This window comes from Rhea americana, unplaced genomic scaffold (assembly GCF_003343005.1).
Source record: "Rhea americana isolate MKP2758 unplaced genomic scaffold, rheAme1 scaffold_39, whole genome shotgun sequence".
Lineage (NCBI taxonomy): Eukaryota > Metazoa > Chordata > Aves > Rheiformes > Rheidae > Rhea > Rhea americana.
This window is the reverse complement of record NW_028186523.1, coordinates 6234111-6256781: the sequence shown is the minus strand read 5'-3', so window position 1 is coordinate 6256781 and position 22671 is coordinate 6234111. Positions and strand designations below refer to the sequence as shown.

Below are 22671 nucleotides of genomic sequence, written 5' to 3'. Positions count from 1 at the left end.
GAAACACTTTAGCTTTGGGAACAGCTTTGCACTTGCCCCTTTTCCTCTACTCTTCCTCTTGCCTTATGTTCCCTCAGCGGGCCAKGTAAGTATTATTAAATATACATCATGCCAAACTCCAACATTAAAATCTGTGCAGCAAGAAATTAGCATCTAACTTTCAGAGCAGTGCAGGAGAGACCTGACCAGGTAGACCGAGAACCCAGCCTTATGTCAACACCTCTTTCTTCTCTGCTSCAGTTAAAAATGCACAACCAAAAGGGAGAAGATCCACAGTGCCAGACTAGTGCAAGTGCAGGAGGGGAAAAGCTTCATAGGCATTGTGTTGCCAAAAGAGACAAGGATAAAACACCTCATGAACTGGAGGAGAGACATTTTCATTGTAGTGAAAGGTCCTTAGTTGTAAGACAAAAAATAGTGTGCATAATGCATCTTCTGCCACCAACAGYCTGTCCTCCTCCTCCTCTTTCTCTCCTGGCACTCTTGCAATGCAAAAAACGTTTCTTGGCCACAGACCAGCCCAAACAACCCCTCAACTGACGCCATTCATTCATCACACTTCCATACTGGCTGCAAGAAAGAGCAGAGAGCTGCCTTTGGTGTGAAAATTCATCACCAATTCCCCACCATGTCCCTCTGGTCCCTAAAGTTCCTGACTCTGCCCACATATTGTGGCAGGAGTGATTACCCGTAAAAAAAGTTCTTTCACCTTTTTCAAAGTTACATATCTCCTAGCTTCACTTCCACCTTTTACACCTGTGCTAGTCATGTATTCTCTACCTTTCTTGCACTTCCCATGTTTGCATTTCAGACTAATAAATTCAAATTTKCCTTGAAACTTACTATTTTTTTTTMTTTTAAAAGTGAGGTTTATTTTCATTCTTGGAAAAAGGAATGAGTGCTTGCGAAGCTTGGAAGTCCTGAGAATACTGAAGCTTTAGGGTTTGGTTTTGTTTTTATTTGAAGCAGAAAGCTAGACAAGCTAACAGACTATAAGCTAAAGGCACAATGTGTTAAAAATCCTTATCTGTAAGACAGCATGGATACCAGCGGTATGCCACATGCTGATCTGTCCATTAGGCATGGAAATCTGATTCCTGTACACTGGATAGGCAAGGGGAAAAAAAGAGATAGCAGTAGCSTAGATTATTAAAGTTCTTATAAACTTAAAATATTAAGAACCTTTTTATATATATATATATATAAATATATATATATAACTTGGAAACTCAGACCTCCCAGAATGGTGACTTTTAGGCATAAAATCCACAAGAATCATAAACATTTTTTAGTTCTATTAGCAATACATAAAAATTTCTTCGAGAATATATTTCTGGCAATTACCATTAAAAGTTTTGTGTCACATAAGCTATTCATACCATCTTGCAGGTCCTTCTGTTCACCAGTCTTTGGGAAGACACCTTCATTCGTCTCACAAATATTTCATGGAATGTGTAATACAATTGTTTGGGTGCCCGAAACCTCATTATATTCTTCTGTTAACAGCTAAAAGGCACACCATTTAGAGTCATAAAAGCCTGAAAAACAAACAAAAAAGAGGGTGCAGATCTCTTTGAAGTTAGGATTGTGTACATACAAATACAGATACACGTTTTTTTGACTTGAATGAAAGTTGTACATGAGCAAAGCTAACGCTCTTTAAGTTTTCTGAACAAATACAACATTATTTATTTGTGTCCACAGAGTCCATAAAAGGTTTTCAGGCTTCTGATATGTATTTTCTTAATCTATATCAATAAACTGCATATCATTCACAGCAAGAGTTTTATGTATACAGAAAATRTTTACATTTGAAAGTGATAAAAATATTATATATGCCCTCTCTACACATTATTTTGAAAGTAGATTATATTGTCTGTCTTAAAGCTTTCAGTCTGATAAGCAGAAAGCCATTAGTATCCTCAAAAGCCTACCGGCACTCCAAGAGTTTAATTAGTTTGTATGTTAGAATAAAGTGCAACACCATGGATGAAAAGGATGACATCTAGACAGAGTAAGATGATAAGGATAGCTCTAAAGCCGTTGTTGATGCTGAAGTAGGCGTAAGGCTGGGCCAAAAGGATATGCATAGCTCACTAAGGAATATGTACATTTTATGGCTTAAGTATTAAAAGTAAATGTCTTTTTTGAGTCTGTATTGTCAGACTTGTTTTGAGAACTGTTTTCCCAAGGTGAGTCCTGTAATTTCTATTAGAATGGTTCTTGCCTTAGGGACACTGGGACACACCAGAACTTTACAAATTTTTCCTGAATTATATTTTCCTCTGGGGTTATGTGTGGACAGTACACATGTAGCGCCGGGTGCAGCACCGCAACACAGAAGGACAGGAAGTATTCATCAGAGCAGGAACTATGCTTCCTATTGAAATCACCAGCCAACAGGTATAAAAATAGATGAACAAAGACAAAAAGTATTAGGGCTATCACTGAGGTCTGTCACCTTCTTTATTCCAGCCAAGTTAGGTTATCACTGATTGTTTGAAGGGCATTAAACTTGTTTTCTACCAAGTATACTGTTTTTTTCACAATACTTCACAATACAATGCAACAATTTTGATAGTAATGGGAGAGAGAGAGAGAAAAAAAGGAATTTGCCATACCTATCAATTCTAAAAGGTTTTCTCAAAGGGGCCTGAGTAGTTGAAGGAGTGAAATTTCTAAAATTCCGTAATTCCGCCCTTTCTTCCTAAAGTGCTGACAGACTTAACACATTCAAAGCCTCCAAAAAGAGAAGAGAAACAAAGCCATATAATTCATCATAATTGGTTGCCAAGTGACTGCCACAGTTGTAATACTTAACCAAGCCACAGGATGAAAAGTTGCCTTAAATCTGTTTGAAATGTGTCAGCTAAGTTTTAATGAGTACCTAGTAGGAAAATCATTGCCAAGTCTCCAGCATTGTATCAAAAGATAAATGGCACAATTCTCTGAGCCAAATATTTGTTTTGATCTGTTTATTACAATGATGGCAGGTTGACTTTCTGTCTAGGCTGGTAATATTCTTCAACAGTATTGCTATAGTCACATAAACTGAAACAAACTAAATATATTTAATCACATAAACTAAAAGTATGGGACAGGAGCTCAAGCCCTCTTTAACAAGAACAATTTGTGAAAACAATAAAAACTGAAAATACATTTGTAGGAAAAGGAAAATACAAATAAAATTTAAATTGAACTGTGAATGTCTTAGGAATATTTAAACATACATTTGTAAATTAAGATGGTGCAAAAGTCCTAGCAATTATTGCGTGAATTAACAAACTCTGAACTAAAGACAAAAACGCTATTTAAAATGTTGTACTGCTCATGAGAAGAGTACTTACATCTAGTTGCATCTAATTCTTTATGAATTGTACAAATTTTTACAATTGAAAAAACCCCATAAATTAATATCTTTCACAAGGCAGTATAGTACAGAAACTGCTGTTCACTGATGAATTTCTTCATTCCCAAAGTGCATCCTAAATGGAACATATGAATTAATTGGCTGACAGTAATAAAGTTACACCGCTTGCACTATATACTCACTTTTATTATTTTCCACAATCCGTAGCAAATCTAAGCTCTCTTTTGGGGGTTAGAGCTGAGCTTCAAGCTGTGTTCCATAGACTCCAGGGTTTAAAGTCAGATCACTCACCGGGTCTAGCTTTCAGTCCTTACGAAATAAAACTGCAGATGCAAAATTTTTACATGAGTTCAAAGGGGATCCTTGTCAAGTACTTTAAGGACAGATCTAATAGATATTATTAAATGGATAAACAACATCAGCTTTTCGGAATATTCTGAGCTGAAAATGTATTAAGTACTACATAAGCTTTTTTACTCTTCCCCAGAGTAATGGCTTATGATCATTCTTGAGAGGCGAATACCAGGATAGATGGTCCTTTGGTGTAAAACAGAATTAAAGCTTTTACATTCTCAAGAAATGTTCTGGCAACAAGTATTGCCCAGTTACCTTTAAAATGAGACTTCCACTCTGGAGCTAAGATAACTATGTTTGAAGAAATCAGTTAGATAAAATTAATTTTTATGTGTTAAAAATTCATAATCTACCATACTCTTGCAAAAATAATCAGAATAATTGGGAAAAAATCCAACTAATATGAAGAGAAAGCTTTCTGAGCAGACTTGCAAACTGCATACATGAATCAAAATAATTGTTGGTTTATGATAGTTTGTAAGTTAAATGTGTGCTTAAAAAAGTAATTTTCATGGAGTCTAGAGTGAAATATGTTAGAAAAGAGTTTTGTGCGGTTAAACCTAACTGTACAGAAAAGCCGACTGCAGTCTTCCTGTGCTTGTTGCATAATGAGCCTAATCAATAAATTGATCTTGTGCAGGATGCAAGTAGGTTTCCCATACCAGTCATGAGCCATAGAAAACTTCTGATTTTCCTAAGCTATTGCTATGATAAAGGTACTAAATTTACAGATACAGTTATCAGTGAATTGTATCCTTTCTGTAATTCCTTAGGGAAGTAGCTTCACAACCTTGAATTTACATATTACATGAAAATTCTTTTCCTGGTATACTATCTATCTTATATCATCCTTTTTGTATCATAATTATACAAAAATTTTGAAAGTATAAACTCAGTATATATACAGTTATGTGACCAGATTAGTCAAGAAAGATGAGGTGTGTTAAATTAGACATGTTATGTGCCTTCTATGGGGTTTAGATTAGTGTTTCTTACACAAATTTGTAGTTTCTTAAACTTTTTTTTTAATTATTCCCTTGCATCGATTACTAGCTCCTATCTTTCACATTCAGCTTTTAACTTTTATTTTTGATTTTTAAAAAAAAAAAGTGACATTTTAATGCTTCCCAGAACACAGGAATCCTTTTTTTTTTCACAAAGATCAAGTACTAGTTCCTGAAAACACCAAAGAATTCCTCTCCTATATTTTGATGCAGTGAGGGCTTCAGTAAGTGTTCAGTCAACTTGTATTTTATACTCAGCTGCATTCATGGTCTTGTAGTCTTTCTTAATTGCTACAGATCTGATGGTGAACTCTGTATTATTTATAGTGAATAATCGCTTATAAACTGAAGTTAAACGTTATTTTTTTCCTTTCTTTCATTTCAAGCTAATATTTTTTTCCATCATGCTAGACAAAATTTCACAAATATTCTAAAACTAAATTCAGTAGGAGTGCTCATGAAAGTTTTTATAGAGGGGAAACATCTCTCTCCTCATGCTCACACTTTCTAGACAAAAGCCATGCAACCCTGTGTGGCTTGTTGCCTTGTTTACTGTAATATACTTACCTGCAAAATGCTATGTCTGCACTCCATCACATTTACTGCTCATTAAAGTGGCCTAAATATATGTTTTTCAGAAGAAAAAGAAATCATTCCTTTAGAGGACTTATAATAAATTTAAGTGCTGCTGAATCATGTGGTGATGCTAGAATAAAATAACAAAAGGCTCTAAAATTGCCCATGAGGTACATATCAATAAAGCACAATGTACCAGTCATCTGTTTTCCAACAGACAAATTGCACAATTTATCAAAAAAAAAGAGTAAATTGTAAACAGTAAATCGCACTGCAAATATAATTAATTTTTTTTATTCATAACAAGAAGGTCCTAAGTAGTACAGAACAGATTTTCTCTGAATTTCTTTTGGAACAAACTCCACCTTTTCTAAGGACACATGTTGGAATGTCTGTCTCTTCATTCAGCCAATATATCTACTGCATATGAAAATGCACAGCATGTAAAAAATAATCTTTAAATCCTAAGCTTGGTAATGCAGAACAGAAGAAAATAAGACTCCCTTCGTGGTGGTGGTTTAATAATGTAATTCTTCTGAACAAATATTTATCCCTACCTAGAAATTTAAATGCTGAACAAGTGGCTACTATAACTTTAATATAAGCAGCCAACCACTGTTTGGACAATCTTATGTTCTGTGGCTAGAAACAAGCAAATTTTGGTGGCCTATCCATCAATACTAAGCAAACAAACTGTAATCTTTTAACATTCAATGTAACTTCAGTAATCGACAGTATCATTGGGACTGACCTTTCTTGCTTTTCGCCTATGTCTCATCTTTTCCTTTATAGTCTGTGTCCTCCCCGTCTTCCTTTTACAGTTATAAGCCACAGCAGTTGACAAAAAAAATTGCCCTGGGCCGTAATTCTTCTGTAGTAAGACCCTCTCCAGAGACTGGTAGCACGACAGAACTGTGCACAAACAAGATTTTTATTCTATTTGGTTCCATACTGCTGCTACTAGTACGGACAAAATGTCACTTTACGAGAATGCAATCTTTCTCAATTAGATATGAGACAAACTGCCAAATGAAGGTGTGTCCCAGGTGCCCAAAGACCCAATTACTTTCATTTTTGAAAATAAGGACCCTCAGGGCATATAGATCTGCCTTTGATGTAGTTTGACTTATGTGCAGTATCACTTATTTTAGTTAGACAACAAACAGCTTGAGAGTTGTCCACTGAAGTGTAGAATTCTATAACACTTTAAATATAAAATTTGCCTTCAAAAGGTGAACAGAAACATAATTTAATCAGTTAAAATATCCAGAAGAAAAAGGCAGTGATGAAAAAGGACAGCTACAGCATTTCGAGGCTGTGAAGAAAAAGGCAAGGAAGTGTTTTGTTGAAGCAAATATTTGGAGAGCAACCTCTGGCATTCTTCCTTTAATATAGCTTGTTGCTTTATTTACTCTACCATTTACAGCCAATCTGAGCTGTAACTGTCCAATCATAAAATGCTGACAGACTCTTTCAATTTTTTCCTCCAAGTATCCCGCTGAAGACCGAACTAATTTCTTTTGCATAATAAAAGCTGCATGATATATGTCAGTGCACAGTACGTAGAAAATCTGTATTTGCTTACGAGCACTGGTAGATGAAGTGATGCAGTTGCTGTATATGGTGCAAGCACTTTTTCACAAGTTCAGTAAGTGTACGCAGTCTTTTTCAAAGAACAGAATTGATGTGCAGTGCATAAGCCAATATAGAAGTGGCAAGACACTTCGGTAATAAATATGAAGCTGGTTCCTTACTGAAGCTGTTGAATGGGGCGCAAATTCATTCCCTTCTAGTTGCAGGTGCTCGTATTGGCAAAACGTATTCCTAGTATCAAAAAGTCTATACATCCTGCCTAAATCATATAGCTATCATGGGGCCACTCATAAGYTGACATTCATATTCTATGTGTATTTCTTGGAGTATGGTAAGTAAAAACACAGACAGACCTAATTATTCTGAGGGTTTCTTTTTTAAAAAAATCAGTTTTTATTCCAAGTAAGTCAACCTTTTTGACCTAAAACCATAACCAGCCTTGCTAACTTATACCCTATACTGAGATAATTATGATACATTCCTTATTTCTCTGATACTGTAATAAGGATGGGAAATAACTTTCTTTTCGTTGTACTATCAGAAAAATCAATACCTCATCAAAAGTTTACATAGTTTAGTGCACGAATACGAAATGAGCAGTGAGCAGTAAACTGCCATATGCTTTGAGCATGAAAATATTTTCTAAGGTCTATTGCAGAATATGTGTTCTAGATTTAGCACCAATGCTGAGAAACAATGATATAATTTCCTTCATTTTTGTAAAGTGTTATAGATGCTGAAGTCAATAGCTTTTCTTCTATGTTCCACTTTATATTGCATTGATGTAGTATTTATAAAATAAACATACATAGGCAGAGAACAACCTTGGGGTAATTTTAACAAAATAACTCTAGCAGGAGTTGGTTATAAGGTCAACAATAAATAAGACCTAGGTGATTACTTATAAATAACATATTTCCCCTTAAAATGTTTTGGTGTAGAATCTTTGTCCCAGATATGTCAAAGGAAAAGAATCCTTATTACGATAATGTAACGCCATTTCAGTCTAAGTCTTATATCTGTCAGCAGTCTGCTTTGTTCCTTTATTTACCTTGAGTTCTTGTATTCTTTGAAGTTAATTTCATCAAATGATAGATCATGTAAATTGTAACCTAAGTGATCTATGAATAATAACTAGAAAAGATTTATCTTGTTTGTTTTCTATCTTATGCATGACAAATACCTTGTTTGATGCATGATATATACCTTGTTTGTCCAATGATATTATCTTCTTAGTGTGCATTTCTCAATACATGGATTAACTGTGTCAGGTTTTCTTTAATAGATGTGTGCATTATGTGGACATATATATGTGAACTGTGAAGCTGATGATATTTTAAATATACTGAATAATCTCAGTCCCCAGTTTCTAAATCAGAGGACTTGCTGTTCTGTCTATATTCACACACTGGGATTCCGCTTTCTAAAGGAGCCAAAGCACACAGACAGGTAGCGCACACTGAGTTTGCATCTTGATCTTCCGTCAAGGAATGAGAAGGCTGCACACCTGGATTTGAGAAGTGAGAAGTGTCTCAGGATCCTCACTAGTAGCTGTTGTCACAGAATATTCACCACAGAATATTTCTGAATTTGGTTGAAATTTGTACTTAAAAAAAAAAAAAAAAAAAAAAAGCCACCTAGTCCGCCTGTCAAGTCTATTCTAGGGCCAAAACATATTGCTTCCTACAAATTGCATACACAATCCTGTAAATTATGCTCAATTATGTAAGTTAAGCACAATTATTGAAGATTATACAAAGAAAGCACTTGAAGGGAATAGGCTATTTTTATTAACTAAAAGAAGCCCTACCAGAACATATTAGAGTGTTCAGTTCGGTAACATTGAATCTGCAGAGCAGTAAGTACTTCTACTACAAATAATTCATAAAAACTGATTTAGGAATAATTTATATGATGCATTTAAATTTTTTGCCATTTTATGTGCAAGCCAGCATTTTTTGCAAATGTACTTATGGCTCAGAAGTAAAATTACATATTCTTGTACAAATTTATATCAACGTATTTTAACTCTTGCTCTGAGGCAAACATCCAACAAACAGTCTGAGGAATTATAATGCTCAAAAGCATGGAAAAATCCTGCACCTGGATTTGGCAATGGTGTTCACAATGGTGACCAAAATCCCCAGTGGTGCTTATTTTTTAAATACAGGAGAATTAGCCTTTAACGTCAGAATTCAAAAAAGTGAGCACACTGAGCACTGTGACACCAAAACTGGGAACCGTGAAACGTAGCAGCAGGTGAAACACTGCATCTGATGTGACTATGTCACTGCTGTAGCTGCACACCTCTGAATGATGAAATGAAAACAGAAAGTGAAGTAACRCAGGGAATCCCAAAATACTGTATTTTCAAAGAGTAATCTAATTGCCAAGTCACAGCATTCTGCATCATTGGGTGTATCTACTACATAAGTGTGGTTCTGGCTAGACACAGCGCTTCACCTTCTTAGGCAGCAGACATGGAATCAGCTGATTGTTACTGGGCATATGCTTAACTGACTCACCTAACTTTAGCTATCCAGACTTTGGATGCCTGGTTTAAGCTAGTCGTTAGGTTTCCTTTGTAGGTGACAGTGAGATAGTGATCTTCAATAGTAGTTGTTGCCAGTGATCACCACAGAGTACTTCTGAATCCAGAGTGAATCAGTATTCATCCCAGTTCAAATCCTGTGGGAGCAATTGTCCTTCAGAAATTCTTTCCTTGCTACAAAAGAAGTAGCTGGGACGACAAGTTTGGGCGTTCATAACACTTTGTAATCCTGATTTAATAACTTACAGCTCACCACATTTTCCCCTCACTTACTTTTGCAAATAGAGCTCTTCTTCATGTGGACATTTATGAGAAAAATGTGTGCAATTTGTTGAAGACCACTCAAAGGAAACAGATAGTACTTACATTTGGAAGTAATTTCTTAAATTATCAATGGCATTTTTATTCCTTACGCTGTAGATGAAGAGGATATAATAATCTCTACTAAGTATCCTGTTGAACTCTCATTTTGTTACTTTGATGGAAAAAGTGCTATCTTGTTGGGTATAGTCTCAGGAAGGATTTTTCCCCTCCACACTATAGGCCTGATTTTGCGATGTACTTGGTAAGTGCCATTGCTAGGCAGGCATCTCCGATCCCGATGTTATGCATAAACTGAAGAGTGTTCCTGAATCGTTTCTGCGATTGTATGTGACTATCATTCTCTATTCACTAAGAATGAAACAAGGGGCAAAGCTATGAGAGCAGTGCAAAATTACTGCAGTTCCGTGCATCCTTCGTCTGCACAAAGACGTAATCTAATTGGGAATAGAGCCAGGTACCCTGGGACTTTGCCTGTCCATCTTAGACCCTAACCCCTGGCCTCTCCATACATTGTGACTTCTCAGCATGCACAATAGTTCAAATGTTGAGAAGAGAGAGGTGATAGCACATTTCTGTGGTTGTTGTTCTGAGATAAGGAGACCGTCATTGCCCTTTACATTTTTCAAAGGGTAGATGGCGTGCTTAAGTAGATTTGCCCTTCCTGCAAAAAGGCAATGATCGTGAGTTTCTGATGAGCTTTGTTAAGTTACAAGTTACATGGACCTGYAAAAAAGGTGATTACAATGTGGGTAAGCAGTACAGTCACCTGAATGGTAGGCTGGCTTGTTTGGYTTTGTTTTATTTAACTCATTATCTACAGGACATAAGTAAATGTAATTGATCCAAAAAAGTGAAAAGAATTGCACACACTTAAAGATGGGAGAAGCTATTCTATTTTCTGTAGCACAGATTGGTGTACTCAGGACAGCAGTTTTTCCAACAAATATGATAAATAGGCAAATTCCTCTAAATGTCTAAAATAATGTTCTTAATTCKGTTTATGGTAGATAGGAGCTTACCTGTTACTTAAACACAAAGAATGAAAGTGATGAAGAGCTTAGAATTTTATTTTTTTGATCAGGATACAGATTTTTTTGTTATATAYAGTTACAAACTTTCATGTCAATAATGCCGAGGTAAAGGGCTGCATTTGTCATATTCARTTCTTTCATTTGTATTAATGCACAGTTAAGATACTGTCCTTTCTTTTCCTCTTTAAGTTACTAAGACAGTTACAAACATAGATAACTTTATTTAGCTTGGTGCAAGTAAAAGATTTTGTCAACCCATTAGTAAGAGAAATCAAGACATCCTGAAGCAAAGGGACCTGCGTGGGTTTGTGAAAGTTGAGAATTTCACCTCTTTCGAATTCTGTTTAATTTCAACTAGATCCTAAATTGTTAACCATATAGTCAAAGGGCACAGATGAACTACTGAGACGAATTCATTTACAGATCATTAGACAAAAAAAATGGAACAGCACTTCCTGCCCTGCCTCAAGTTTTTATGTTGTCCGACRCCCGTGAAATTAATATCTTCTCAAAGTAGCAGCATAGTATGAATGAGAATGACTGTATAATTATGTGAAATATCACTGAAATCCCAATGAAAAATTCTATTRCTTCAAATATACCTGTGGGAGAAAAGATATCTTTCAGTGATACTGCAACTACTTACAAGAAAAAAATAGCTCTTTTCTCCTAAAGTCAGAGCGGAATTTAAAATGTAGTTTGTCTATATCCATTTACATTAGATATAACAAACATAGAAACCTTTGCTCTAGCCTGTTGAATATTTTATTAATTGTATGTTTATTCTGTGGAGCCATCAGTCTTTTCTTCAGAGACACAATGTGATTCATAATATATTGACTTGAATGGCCACTAATATATTTAGAATTAATGATCTTCTCAAATTCTCAATTAGATCTTTCTTAAGTAARCTCAAAATGAGTTCTTATTATAGGATTTCTTTCTATTATTTTATCACTTTAAAATATATATTTACTTCAAATTTTATATGCCCTTAATGTAAATACAACTAGATTTTTTTATTCCTATGGAAATAAAAAGAGGGGACTTCTGTGACAAATTAGCACTTCAGAATCCATAGATCTGCAGTGAAAAAATCCTTATTTTGGGGCATGACAAATTTACTGACCATCTTTTTTGTATATTTGATCAGGGTTAAATGGAATTAAAGGTATTTCAGAGTATGTTTCACAAAGGTATTCTGACTGATCTGAATCAGACACTGTCAAAGTGTAATACATCCATGCGATGAGAGGGATAGGATAGCACATAATTGGTTTAATTATGCACCATATGGGGATTAAAAAGTCCTGTGAAAGGAGATCCACTTTTTCTAATATAGTTTTCCATAATAACTATGCTGACTTGATTGTGTATGTTTTGTTTCCTCTAGGCTGTACTTTGGAGGTACAAGTTTTCCCAGCTCAAAGGTTCTTCAGATGATGGGAAGAGCAAAATCAAATTTTTGTTCCAAAACCTAGATACTAAGCAAATTGAAGCAAAGGTAAAAACAATACATTCTTTGTACGTTTTAGTCAATATGCATTAAAAACAGTTATCCAAGCTGGTAGAAAAAGGAGAAGTAAATCAAATTAAATTACCGAAAACTTTTAAATTAATGTGTGGAGTCAGAGAATTAACTGTCAAGGAAAACTGACTGAATTGTTGCACAATGGAATTGATTTTTTTTCAGATTTTTGATAGGTTAAAGTGTTTTTAAAGTAAACAAACAGACAAAAAGACTCACTGTGTGTGGTTTTATGCGTGTTTGCCAAGTCACTTTTTTTCTCCCTTTGATAAAATGGCTAGGAGTTTGAATCTCCTCTCTTTTACCCTGCATTCGTAGTCTTCCTAGATGCAAAAGAACCAATGCAAAATATATCCTTAAGTCTACATGTGGACAGAAAACAGTGAGAGTTTGAAACCTATTTTTATTTCTTAGAGTAAAAAGATRTGAAATAAGCACTGATCCCCTTACTTGTCACTGAAGCTTTGTGTCTGTGTCAAATTTAAAATTAGAAAAGGATTATTTTCAGTTGTGCTTTTGATTCGATAATTAATTTCTGAAAAAAGTCACGCTGAGAGGTTTATGACTAGTTTGACTGACATCTCTTGAGAATAGGGCGTTAACTGTCCCAGTGTTTGTGAGGAAAATTGATCTCCTCAGACTTTTGATAAGTGAAACTACCTTAGAGTCTGAATCTTAGGTCTTTTTCACTAGGATCTCAAAGTTTGTGTAAACTTAAATGTTTTTTCTTGGCCATCTTTAAGCCTCACTTTTGATGAAGCATTTKCTATTTTAATTTTCTTGTCTGTGTCAGAGACAAAGTTGCTGGATAAATGTAGTAACAGTAGGGTTCTCAAAGCAAAAAAGGAATGGTTTATTAAATTGTTGCTAAAAGGGCTATGTGCCTTTATATCATAATACTCAGGTGTTATCAGCATGATAAAGTAGGTTAAATAAAATGTGTTGAATTGGGGAAGCTGTGAGATAAAAATAGTTAATGAACATTAATCAGCTATTTTTCCTTTCTACATATCCCTTTATGTTTAGTAATATTTTTCTACCTAACAGCTATTTATTTGATTTTTAATTTTATATCAGTACATTAAAAGTATGTAAAAGTTCCCATTAAATCAACAGCAGTGATGAGTGGTGGAAGGTAGTTTTCAATACTTTCATGTTTTACTACCTCTCAAGATAAATAATTTCTTATTTCTTCCTTTAAAAATTGTTGTACACAATTTTTTCTTTCCTAATAAGACACTATAGCTTGACAATCTAATGTCATGAGGATGATTTTCTTTTAAGTAAATAATTGGAAACTTTTATCATGCTCCTAAGTACAGTWGCAAGATGAAATTCATCATGACTTTTGTGTTATCTGTCTCCTATTGTCATTATGTAAATATAAGATTTTATGAGTTAATGATGYAATATTTTCTTAGAACTCCGAGAATGAGACAATGCTTCTATTTTCAGTAAAATTAAACCTATTTTAATATGTTAAACACGATGYATAGTACAAAATCTATATTTTGAAGAAATACTAGAGTTTTCATCTTTTGTTTTTAATTATTTTTAATTTAAATCTGCAATGCTTTTGAGATATCCTTGTAGGTTCACGGTACCTATTGTTATTCTCACTCACACTGAATAGAACTTTATTTCTAAGAGATTTCTTTTAGCTTTTAATGAGGTAGAAATTGTACCTTCATCTTATGCAGGCAGAAGTTATACAAACTTATTAGCATCGAGATTAATGTGCTCTCCCATTCTGCAGTTGCTCCTCTTTGTTATGGGTTCATACTTTCTTATTGAGCAAATTCAAAATAAAAAATTGTTGCTTTTTTCATTTTCTTCTTGATTGAAGCATATGGATCAGAAAATGACCAAAGAATGTCACATTATGTTGACTTTGGAAGATGCTGCAGCACTTCTAGTGAGCACTTTTATCTATTCCAGATTGTTTATATATGTCATATGTTGCTTAATCTAAGAAATATAGATAAGCTTGGCTGTAAAATGAGTGTAAAGATTTTGAGGTCATATTTTTTCACCTTCAGTCACTTTAAAATTCTTTGAGTAAGCTTCATCAGCATCCACTGAGCCTTTCATGTATTTAAAGTACTCTTAAGCATGAGAGGAGGTGGTACAACCTAGACTTCATATTTTTGGACATTACTAATGTCAGATACCTGGAGACATTGGTATTTTTGGAACCCTCTAGTCATGAAGAAATGTTAATCAAATTTTCAGAAATGCTTGTAAAGTCAGATTTCATGCGTACTGTAAGCAGGCTTCTTTTGAATTAGATGATGGAGATTTTCTAAAACATCCGCTAAAGGCTGTGATGAATATTCATAGCCATAGCTCTGATCACCTGTTAAATGCAAACTGTACAGCTTGGTGTGCCACTGTCTTAAGGGGTTGTATAAGGTAACACCTTTTAGTTAAAGATAATTTTCCTGGCTCTCCCAGCTATGTTATATGGAGCATAATCAGAATATATTGAAATGAGAGCTCACAACCTGAAAACAACTCCAAAATCTAAGAAGCCATTGCCCAACTTATAAGGGCTCTTCACTGTTGCGTTCCCCAGCAGTAAGGAGGAAGATAACTATGCTACAGCTTAATATAATTAGTAGTGAGGTTACCTTTTGCCCTTCATCATTAACAATAACATGCTTTATGCATAACATGCTATGGGGTATGCATGCATGATTTGAGACTTGTGTTCTTCTTGTCTCCCAGGCCTGTTTTCACCTCTCTCTGAGTTGCAGCTATAACACTAACAGGATGTGTTAATGTATTTGATGCACAATAATTCAGTTACACTCTGCAAATGTGAAATGGCCCAGTCACAGATTTTAATTTTTTTWAAAAAATTGATGTTAGTTTCATTGTATGCTTCCTTCCTGTAAAGATACAAATTATCTCATCAAGATCCAAATGCTTCTCTTCTTCCTTTGTGTGCAGCACTGCTATCTTTGGTATCTTGTGATGCTATCCCTGAGATGTGTGACTGTGGTATGCTTTATTTGTGCGAGAATATCCTTTAGGCTTAGAACGTTTTTTATCATCTGGAGAATGAAGAATGTCAATGTGATTAGCTATTRCATTTTGATCCCAAATCTGGATAAAGTTGTTAATGTTCTATGAATACATTCAAAGCTGTAGGTGGGCATTACCTATGAAAAATTAAATAACTATGCAATGAYATTTTAAATGTTAGCCATACCATCTTCATGCTTGTCCAACATCTCCCCTGTATTCTAGTGGAATATACAGAGCTACCGGTATGAATGTTAGAAGAATTAAAGAAAAATACTTTTTGACAGAAGATGTAGAACCACATTCATTCATCAGAAAAGTCAGCCTTGTTTTTTATGTAGTTTTGGAAAAGTAGAGTTACCAACAGAGTTTATGTTCCTAAGTAGTGATAGAAATTCCTTCACAGAATTCACATTTATATAATGCTGCCAAAGATTTTAACAGTGCRCTTCATGGCTGACTTACTTAGCCAAATTCAAAGTGGCATGCTTTGAGATACACAATATGTTATAGATTTAGTTACAGCTTTAGCAGGTATGCTACTTTTCATTTAAGTTACTTAACGTAATTAAACATTTGCCTTATTCTCTCAGATATTCTGAAAACTCTGCTTATTTTTCTAAAGAAGCTTTGTATTAATGCTTTTTTTTTTGGCCTCTCTATGAGTAATTATGTGTTTCTTTATAAACTTCAATTCTACGCTTAAAAATCTGAACATTAATTACCATAGATAACACCAGTGGGTCCATGGCAGGGTGCCTGGATRCAACCACCTAACTTTGAAAGACTCTAAGGCAAAGCCTAAGTGATTTCGGAGGAGAAAAACACTCTGGGGCAACATTAATTACTGATACCCCTTAGAGGTTCCAACCCTTTGCTTCACCCTTACTGTACTGTTAGGTTTGGGTGGAAAATAAAGAAAGACAGGAGGGCAGAGCTTATTCCTCTTTTATAAGACAGAAAGGGATTAATTTATGGATCTTGCTGTCTATTTACCTACATATTTAACTAAAGTTTAACGATCCACTAATGTCTCTCCAGCATCACAGCAGCTTCCAGAAGGTAATACAATCTCAGGATCGTATTAAACGCAGAGGGTCCTGTACTCTTCAGTTATAGCAGGCTAAGTGTTGGACCACTGCAATGGAAACTGTTTTGATTCTTTTCTAACAAAAATGCAGAGTATCTTCATTTTACAAGAGATTCTATTTTAATGCAGATAGGCCCCCAAACCTCGCAGTATATGTATGAAATCACTACAGGTTTTCTTCTTGCATGCAATTTCCTTTTGAATTTTGTAAGAAAATGCACAAATAAATAATTTCTGTGAACTAAAAGTTTTGGTGTCTCATTAGAATGAAGAGGATCTGGTGCCTAGTAAATTAGAAAAGCGGTGAACATACATAATTGTACTGAGCAAAAGAATGTACTTATATTTATGYACTGCAAAACAAAGCATGGTTTGTTTTACATGGTCAAAGGATAGTTAAAAATAGACTTCTGTCTRTGTTTTTGCCTTTCTGAACTTTCAGGGCATTTTCACAGCTTAACAATTTTCCTAGCAAAACTCAGSCAAGGTCACAAAGCTGTGCTACATCAGACCAGCTTTCCTTCACAGACTAGCTGACCCCCTAGGCTGAGCGTTACAAAATGGAGGTAAATACTTAAATCAGTACATCAGGGTGAAGGTCTAGTCATACTTTTGGCCATTTGAACATAGGGAACAAAACAGGTTTATCAGCAAAGGAAGAGATGTAACTTTAAAGGATTTAGTATTAATACAAATGCAGTGGCACTTAATTTGTACTTGAAATTATCTTGTCCCAAAATCTAATCTAAAATAAGACAAATAGTCTGAGTTACTGTTGTACAAAATGTCCACTTTCTAGTTTGTTACACAGGATCCTGATCTATGCTTGCACCATTTTTCCAGACTGAAGTACTTTCTCTGAAATATAATTTTAATTTAATACTTTTTTTTTTTTTTAGCCTGGAGGTTTTTTTTCTGTGAACTTCACAGTACTCTTTGAATTAGAGAATATCAGCTTTAAATGGGTTTTAGGTATACATCCTTAGGTTTTGTAAAGATTGATGGCTCAATTGCAGTGACAGCAGTCAGTTTAGATTTCTGAACTGCGTAAGTGTGTGATTCAAATTTTAGATTTGAATCTGAAAATCAGATTTTCCCGGTCTGATGCAATGCTAATATCTAGACACTGTGATAGTGCCAACTCTGATGAAACRGCAGATGTCTTTGCATATCAGTGGTTTATATGTGGATGAAAGAAAATATTTTTTCTGACAATATCATGAATACTTGAATTTATAGATATATAATTTACACAGTTATATCGTTAATATCATGCAATAATAATTTACTTTTTTGATCTGGATCACTCTCATCTGTTTTTTTTTTTTTTTTTTTTTTTTTTTTTTTCTCTTTTTCTTTTTTTTTTTTTTTTTTTTTTTTTTTTTTTTGTGGAACGTTACTGTAAATCCCATACGCTTCAGAATATGCACAATGACTTCTCTCCTCTGTTTGTTCTTTCTCTCACAACTTTTTCTGACTTTTGTTTTCCTTAGCAAACAGTGAGTGTTCAGATTAATAGTGTTGGAACATCTAGCGCAATGACAGCAATGTTGGGTGAAAGAAGTTTGGTCAAGGGATAGGTTAGAAAGACTAGAGGGAACACAGATATCCTTAGAAGAGAAGAGTCTTAGGTCATGTGCACAGACAACAGTCTGGAAATTGGAATAATAGTAAATTGTGTACTTATGCATGGACAAATAGAAGGGGTTTAAGTTTGCATTTCTTCTCATTCTGTGCATTCACATCAGCTTTTCCCCTACAAGTAGCAATCTTAATGTCTTGACCTTGTAATTTCTTCAGGTTTTTCAGGGATTGTCCATTKCTTTGAAACTCAGTTTGATGTGGGGTTTGCAATATGCAGCACCCTGGTTGATAAAAGCGTATTCAGACAAGCGGCTGATTAATGACATATCAACGCAATCGAGGCCGGCTAGGCGTGCACAAARGCGCGTGGGTTCTCCTCCGTCTGCTGGCCGTAGCGCAGACCTGGGGGGGTTAAACGTGCACGWTCTGCACAGAAGCACCGACATTGTCTCTCAGCAGCCATGAACAGGAACCCGTATGTGTTCAGTAAGCTCCCGTAGGAAAGTGCGGTTCCTGATGGGTTGCATTCCCATCAGTCAGGCTCGCGCGAGGTCGGCTGCGGTCATTAATCAGGCCTGCCCGTGCCCAGCGCACGCCGATCAGTCTGCTCGTGTTCCATGTTACTTTCATTTCCAGTTACAACGTGAACGGTGCTTGCAGCAGTGTGTGGCCATATGTTGTAATGCCACTTTTCTCTCTTTTGGTGCACCTCCACTTCTGGTGAAGCTGATATGATTTACAAGGGCATCAAGACTTCTGCCTTGCACAGTCAGGATGCAAATCATCAGCTTTTTTAACCTACTTCACAGAATTTGGTTATTTTGATTAGCTAGTGAGCAGAGTGACAAAGGAGGAAAAAAAACTGTTCTTAAATAGGCTGACATTACTTGGAGCCTTTATTTGAATCTCTTTGAATGTGTATACTGAGTTAAAATCAGTTTCTAATTACAAAGTGAGTCCCCTGTTTCATTCAGTACACGTAGTATACGCATGTCGATATTGAAATAGGAATACAGTTTCATGGCAAACACAAATCTAGCATATGCTCGTTTCTCAGTGCTCCTCTTTACATCGTTACTATTAATAATAGTAAATCAGTAGAGTCTTTAGAGGATATTCTATTGCCTTACACATTTTTATTGAAGGTCCATTGAGCAATGGATCTTCCCAATGTGTTACTGTTGCAGAAACACCTGTAATAACAGGTAATAATAATAATTGTACTAATTCACTATGAAAATTCAGTGTCCAGTAACCATAATTAGGATGTACATAAGAACTTCCAGCTAGTAAGATTACTTAATTGACTTGAACAATTCTAAAGCCACAGTGTTACTTTTAATCAGCTTGTTCTGCTGAGACAAGGGGGAAAATACAATCATTCTGCATGTAATACATGCATAATGGATATCACAAATATTTGTGTTCCACTAAATATTTATTTGCTCATCCTAAAGCTTCAGCCTTATTTTTTATATTCCCCAAAAGATAACTAATATTAATAAAAAGGGTTAGCTGAAAAATGCATTAATTTCAATAACTAATAGTTTTCGTTATGAAATAGCTTCCATAATTTCTTATTTTCTCGTCTGTGAATTTCCATTATTTTCCTATCTATGATACATTTTCTTATTTTGAAATTTTAGGAGGGGAAGAAAGCCCCTCTGGTGTAGTTGTAAAAATACACTTCTCCCAGTGTTTAAAAATGAAAGCATCTCTAAACAAATTTTTTTCATATAGATACAGATAGCAGATATGTGAAAGTTGGCATAAGCCTTATCTTCTTTCTTGAAAATTGGTAGTTAGAGGAGTTTAAGAAGCTTTTGGGCAATTAAAAATTAAATTTTGAGCATGTCCAAAGAACATCTGCTGAGACTGTAATAAGTTGCATGAAACTCCACCCGTTTGCTGCATTGAAGAACATCTTCCACATGTAACCTTTTGCTTTCAAGCAGTTGTTTGCACTTGCATGTAAATGATTTATGAACGTCTCCAGGAGTTACTTAAAGTGATACCTTCCAGGAAACCTCAAGAGACAGAAAAATGAGAGTTAAGATCATCTAGAGTAATTCAGCAATTTTTGTTGAATTTACAATTTTATGATTATTTTGTAAACAAACAAGTAAAACTCATACTATTAGATAACCTAGAAATACCACCACTGGACAGAAAGACAAATAGAATGCATCACAGATAGGCTGTTACTGTCTTAATTTTACAATACAAAATAATTGTAGGCAATGAATAAATGCAGCAAAGACAGCAATCTGCACTGCCACCCACCACATGTATGTATTCATGTACCTCAGCTTTCAAGTGCAGCAGGTGTTTATTAATTAAATGCCCAACATCAAAAAATGATGCTGAACAAAACTTAAAAATKACTATAGTCCTTGTGACCTAATTGATCAGATAAAAAGAGCTATCAAGAAATGTATATTAAAGGAAAACAAAAATAGATTTGTTTAGTATTGCTAATAGTTTTAAACCTCAAAGTCTGTTCCTATTTTTGGTCTGATAACAGTAAGTCTCTCATTGAAAAATGGGCTAGAATATCATTATGTGATAGTATATGCCTTGGTTGAAAAATATGTCATTTTTTTTAACTAAAGAGTCAGAACAGGTGAGATAATAGATATGAGTGTGGAATGACATGACAGATAAATGTAACCTGGAACTCAACATTGCTGATCTTTTCAGAGATGCTGGATAAACAGTAGTAGCCCAAAGATAGGTAGACTAATATGATATAGGATTCCCTTTCTATATGACAATGTGACTACATGTGACGGGGAAAAATGTGGTATTCATTTTCCTGCCCCTTCATCAGATGTTATTTCTGTGGAGGCATTTAACTCAGAACTTTGTTTATATTAGCCTTCATACAACTATTTATTGAGTGGGCATAGCTCAATGTCTACGTTCCTATAATGGAGAATTATCAGGCAGATTAGCAGAAGTATATCAATCTATTAAAATTGATTCTGTTCGAATCACTATTCATGTTATGGGATTACTTTAGTGATGTATTTTTTWGTTTCATGTTTAACCTCTTTGCTTTCACTTCCAGGAGCTGGAGTTTTCCAACCTGTTTGCAGTCCTTCACTGTATCCACTCATTCTTTGCAGCCAAAGTGGCTTGTTTGGACCCCTTGTTCGTAGGCAGTCAAGCCACAGCTTCTGCTGCTCCCACAACTTCTGGTACTGGCAAATTAAAGTATACTACTTGACATCTCACGTTCCAGCACTGCCACTTAACAACAAGACATAACAATGTATATATTCATGAGATTTAGACTTTTGGTGAACTGTGCACATGGAAACCAGTCTTTGGAGGCAAGACATGTTGCAGTATCAGCAGATAAATGGTCACATGGGATCATAAAATAATCTCTGTTCTGCAAGACACCAGTAAATACTCCTAGCCAAAACCCCAAAATAGGATGGATATGCTTTTAGTATGATTTGTACTTACATAGTGCTTTAAGCAACATTGGAAGCAAAAGAGTAAATGACACAGTGAAGCACTTCGGTATTTAATAAAATTTTCAAATTGCTGTAATAATACACAAATAGAATTRTCATTTTCCTGTTTTCAGATGTTTTTATATGACAATATACTAAACCCTGAGTATGAACTTAATACCCTACCACTATATTATAAATGGCATAAAAGCAAGCAACAAGCATATAGTACATGGTGACAAGGAGACGAGCATGAAAAAGCGTTTGTGTAAGTATCTCCTCAAATAAGAAAGCACTTTAAGCACTGTTGTAAATCCATACTTGTGTCTGTACATGGAGTCATGCTACTGTTTTTTATTTTGTTCTTTTATTCTAACAGCAACAATAACAAAGATATAGCCATATTGAACTGACACATTAAAAAAAATCCATGAATAAGTCCCTCTTCTTCATGCAAAAATAGATGTGATATGAATTTAATTTTAAATATAAATTAAGTACAGGTGTGTAACATATCATGTCCATTATTTCCTTCCTCCTTTTTTATTTTGTAGAGAATTAAATTCTGTAAATCTAGTAGTCTCTGTTTATGAGTTTTAATTTTTGGATTTGTTGCAAACACATCCACATAACACATTGTTTCCATGTATAATTTTGATTTCACATCATAAATAGAAGCTCTATTCCACTCAGGCTCTCAGCAAAATAGACATTCAATATTGTGCTTGAAAAATGATTCCACCCTTTGAATTCTTAATAATTTCTTTTTTTATATTGTTAGTAAAAGACAGGAACAAATTAAATAACTTGTAAAGATAGAATTGGTGACAGAATGCATAATGTCTTTGCATAGTTAAAATTTTACATCACTTTGGAACACATATTATCCATACTAGTTCAAGAATCCCATTTAATGATGAAATCTGAGAGAGTTGTAGATTTTAAACTAACAACTTTATTTGAATATCATTTTGCAAGATAATTTAATTTTATGCTAATACAGTAGTGGAGACAGCAAAATGTTGGGAGCATACGTGTGATATAGCTGAAACAGAATGCAAGAGGTGTTTTTTTTTCAAAGACAGCGCAAGAGAAATTAAAAAAAAAATACAGGAAGAGCAGTTGGTGCAACTTCAGCATGTGCATAATGTTTTAAATAGTACTTTGGGAGGGTT

At 34.8% G+C, this 22671-nt stretch overlaps 1 protein-coding gene across 1 annotated transcript in view; it reads left to right on the top strand.

Annotated features, from left to right (window-relative positions):
* The window catches only part of SNTG1 (syntrophin gamma 1), a 337973-nt gene extending 316072 nt beyond the window's left edge, over positions 1–21901 (top strand). The window contains exons 17-18 of the mRNA XM_085313521.1: positions 12197–12307; positions 21103–21901. Of these exons, the coding sequence (XP_085169647.1) occupies positions 12197–12307; positions 21103–21261 (270 nt within the window). The 3' untranslated portion in view covers positions 21262–21901. The remainder of the gene's footprint in view (positions 1–12196; positions 12308–21102) is intronic.
* The last annotated feature ends 770 nt before the right edge of the window (positions 21902–22671 follow it).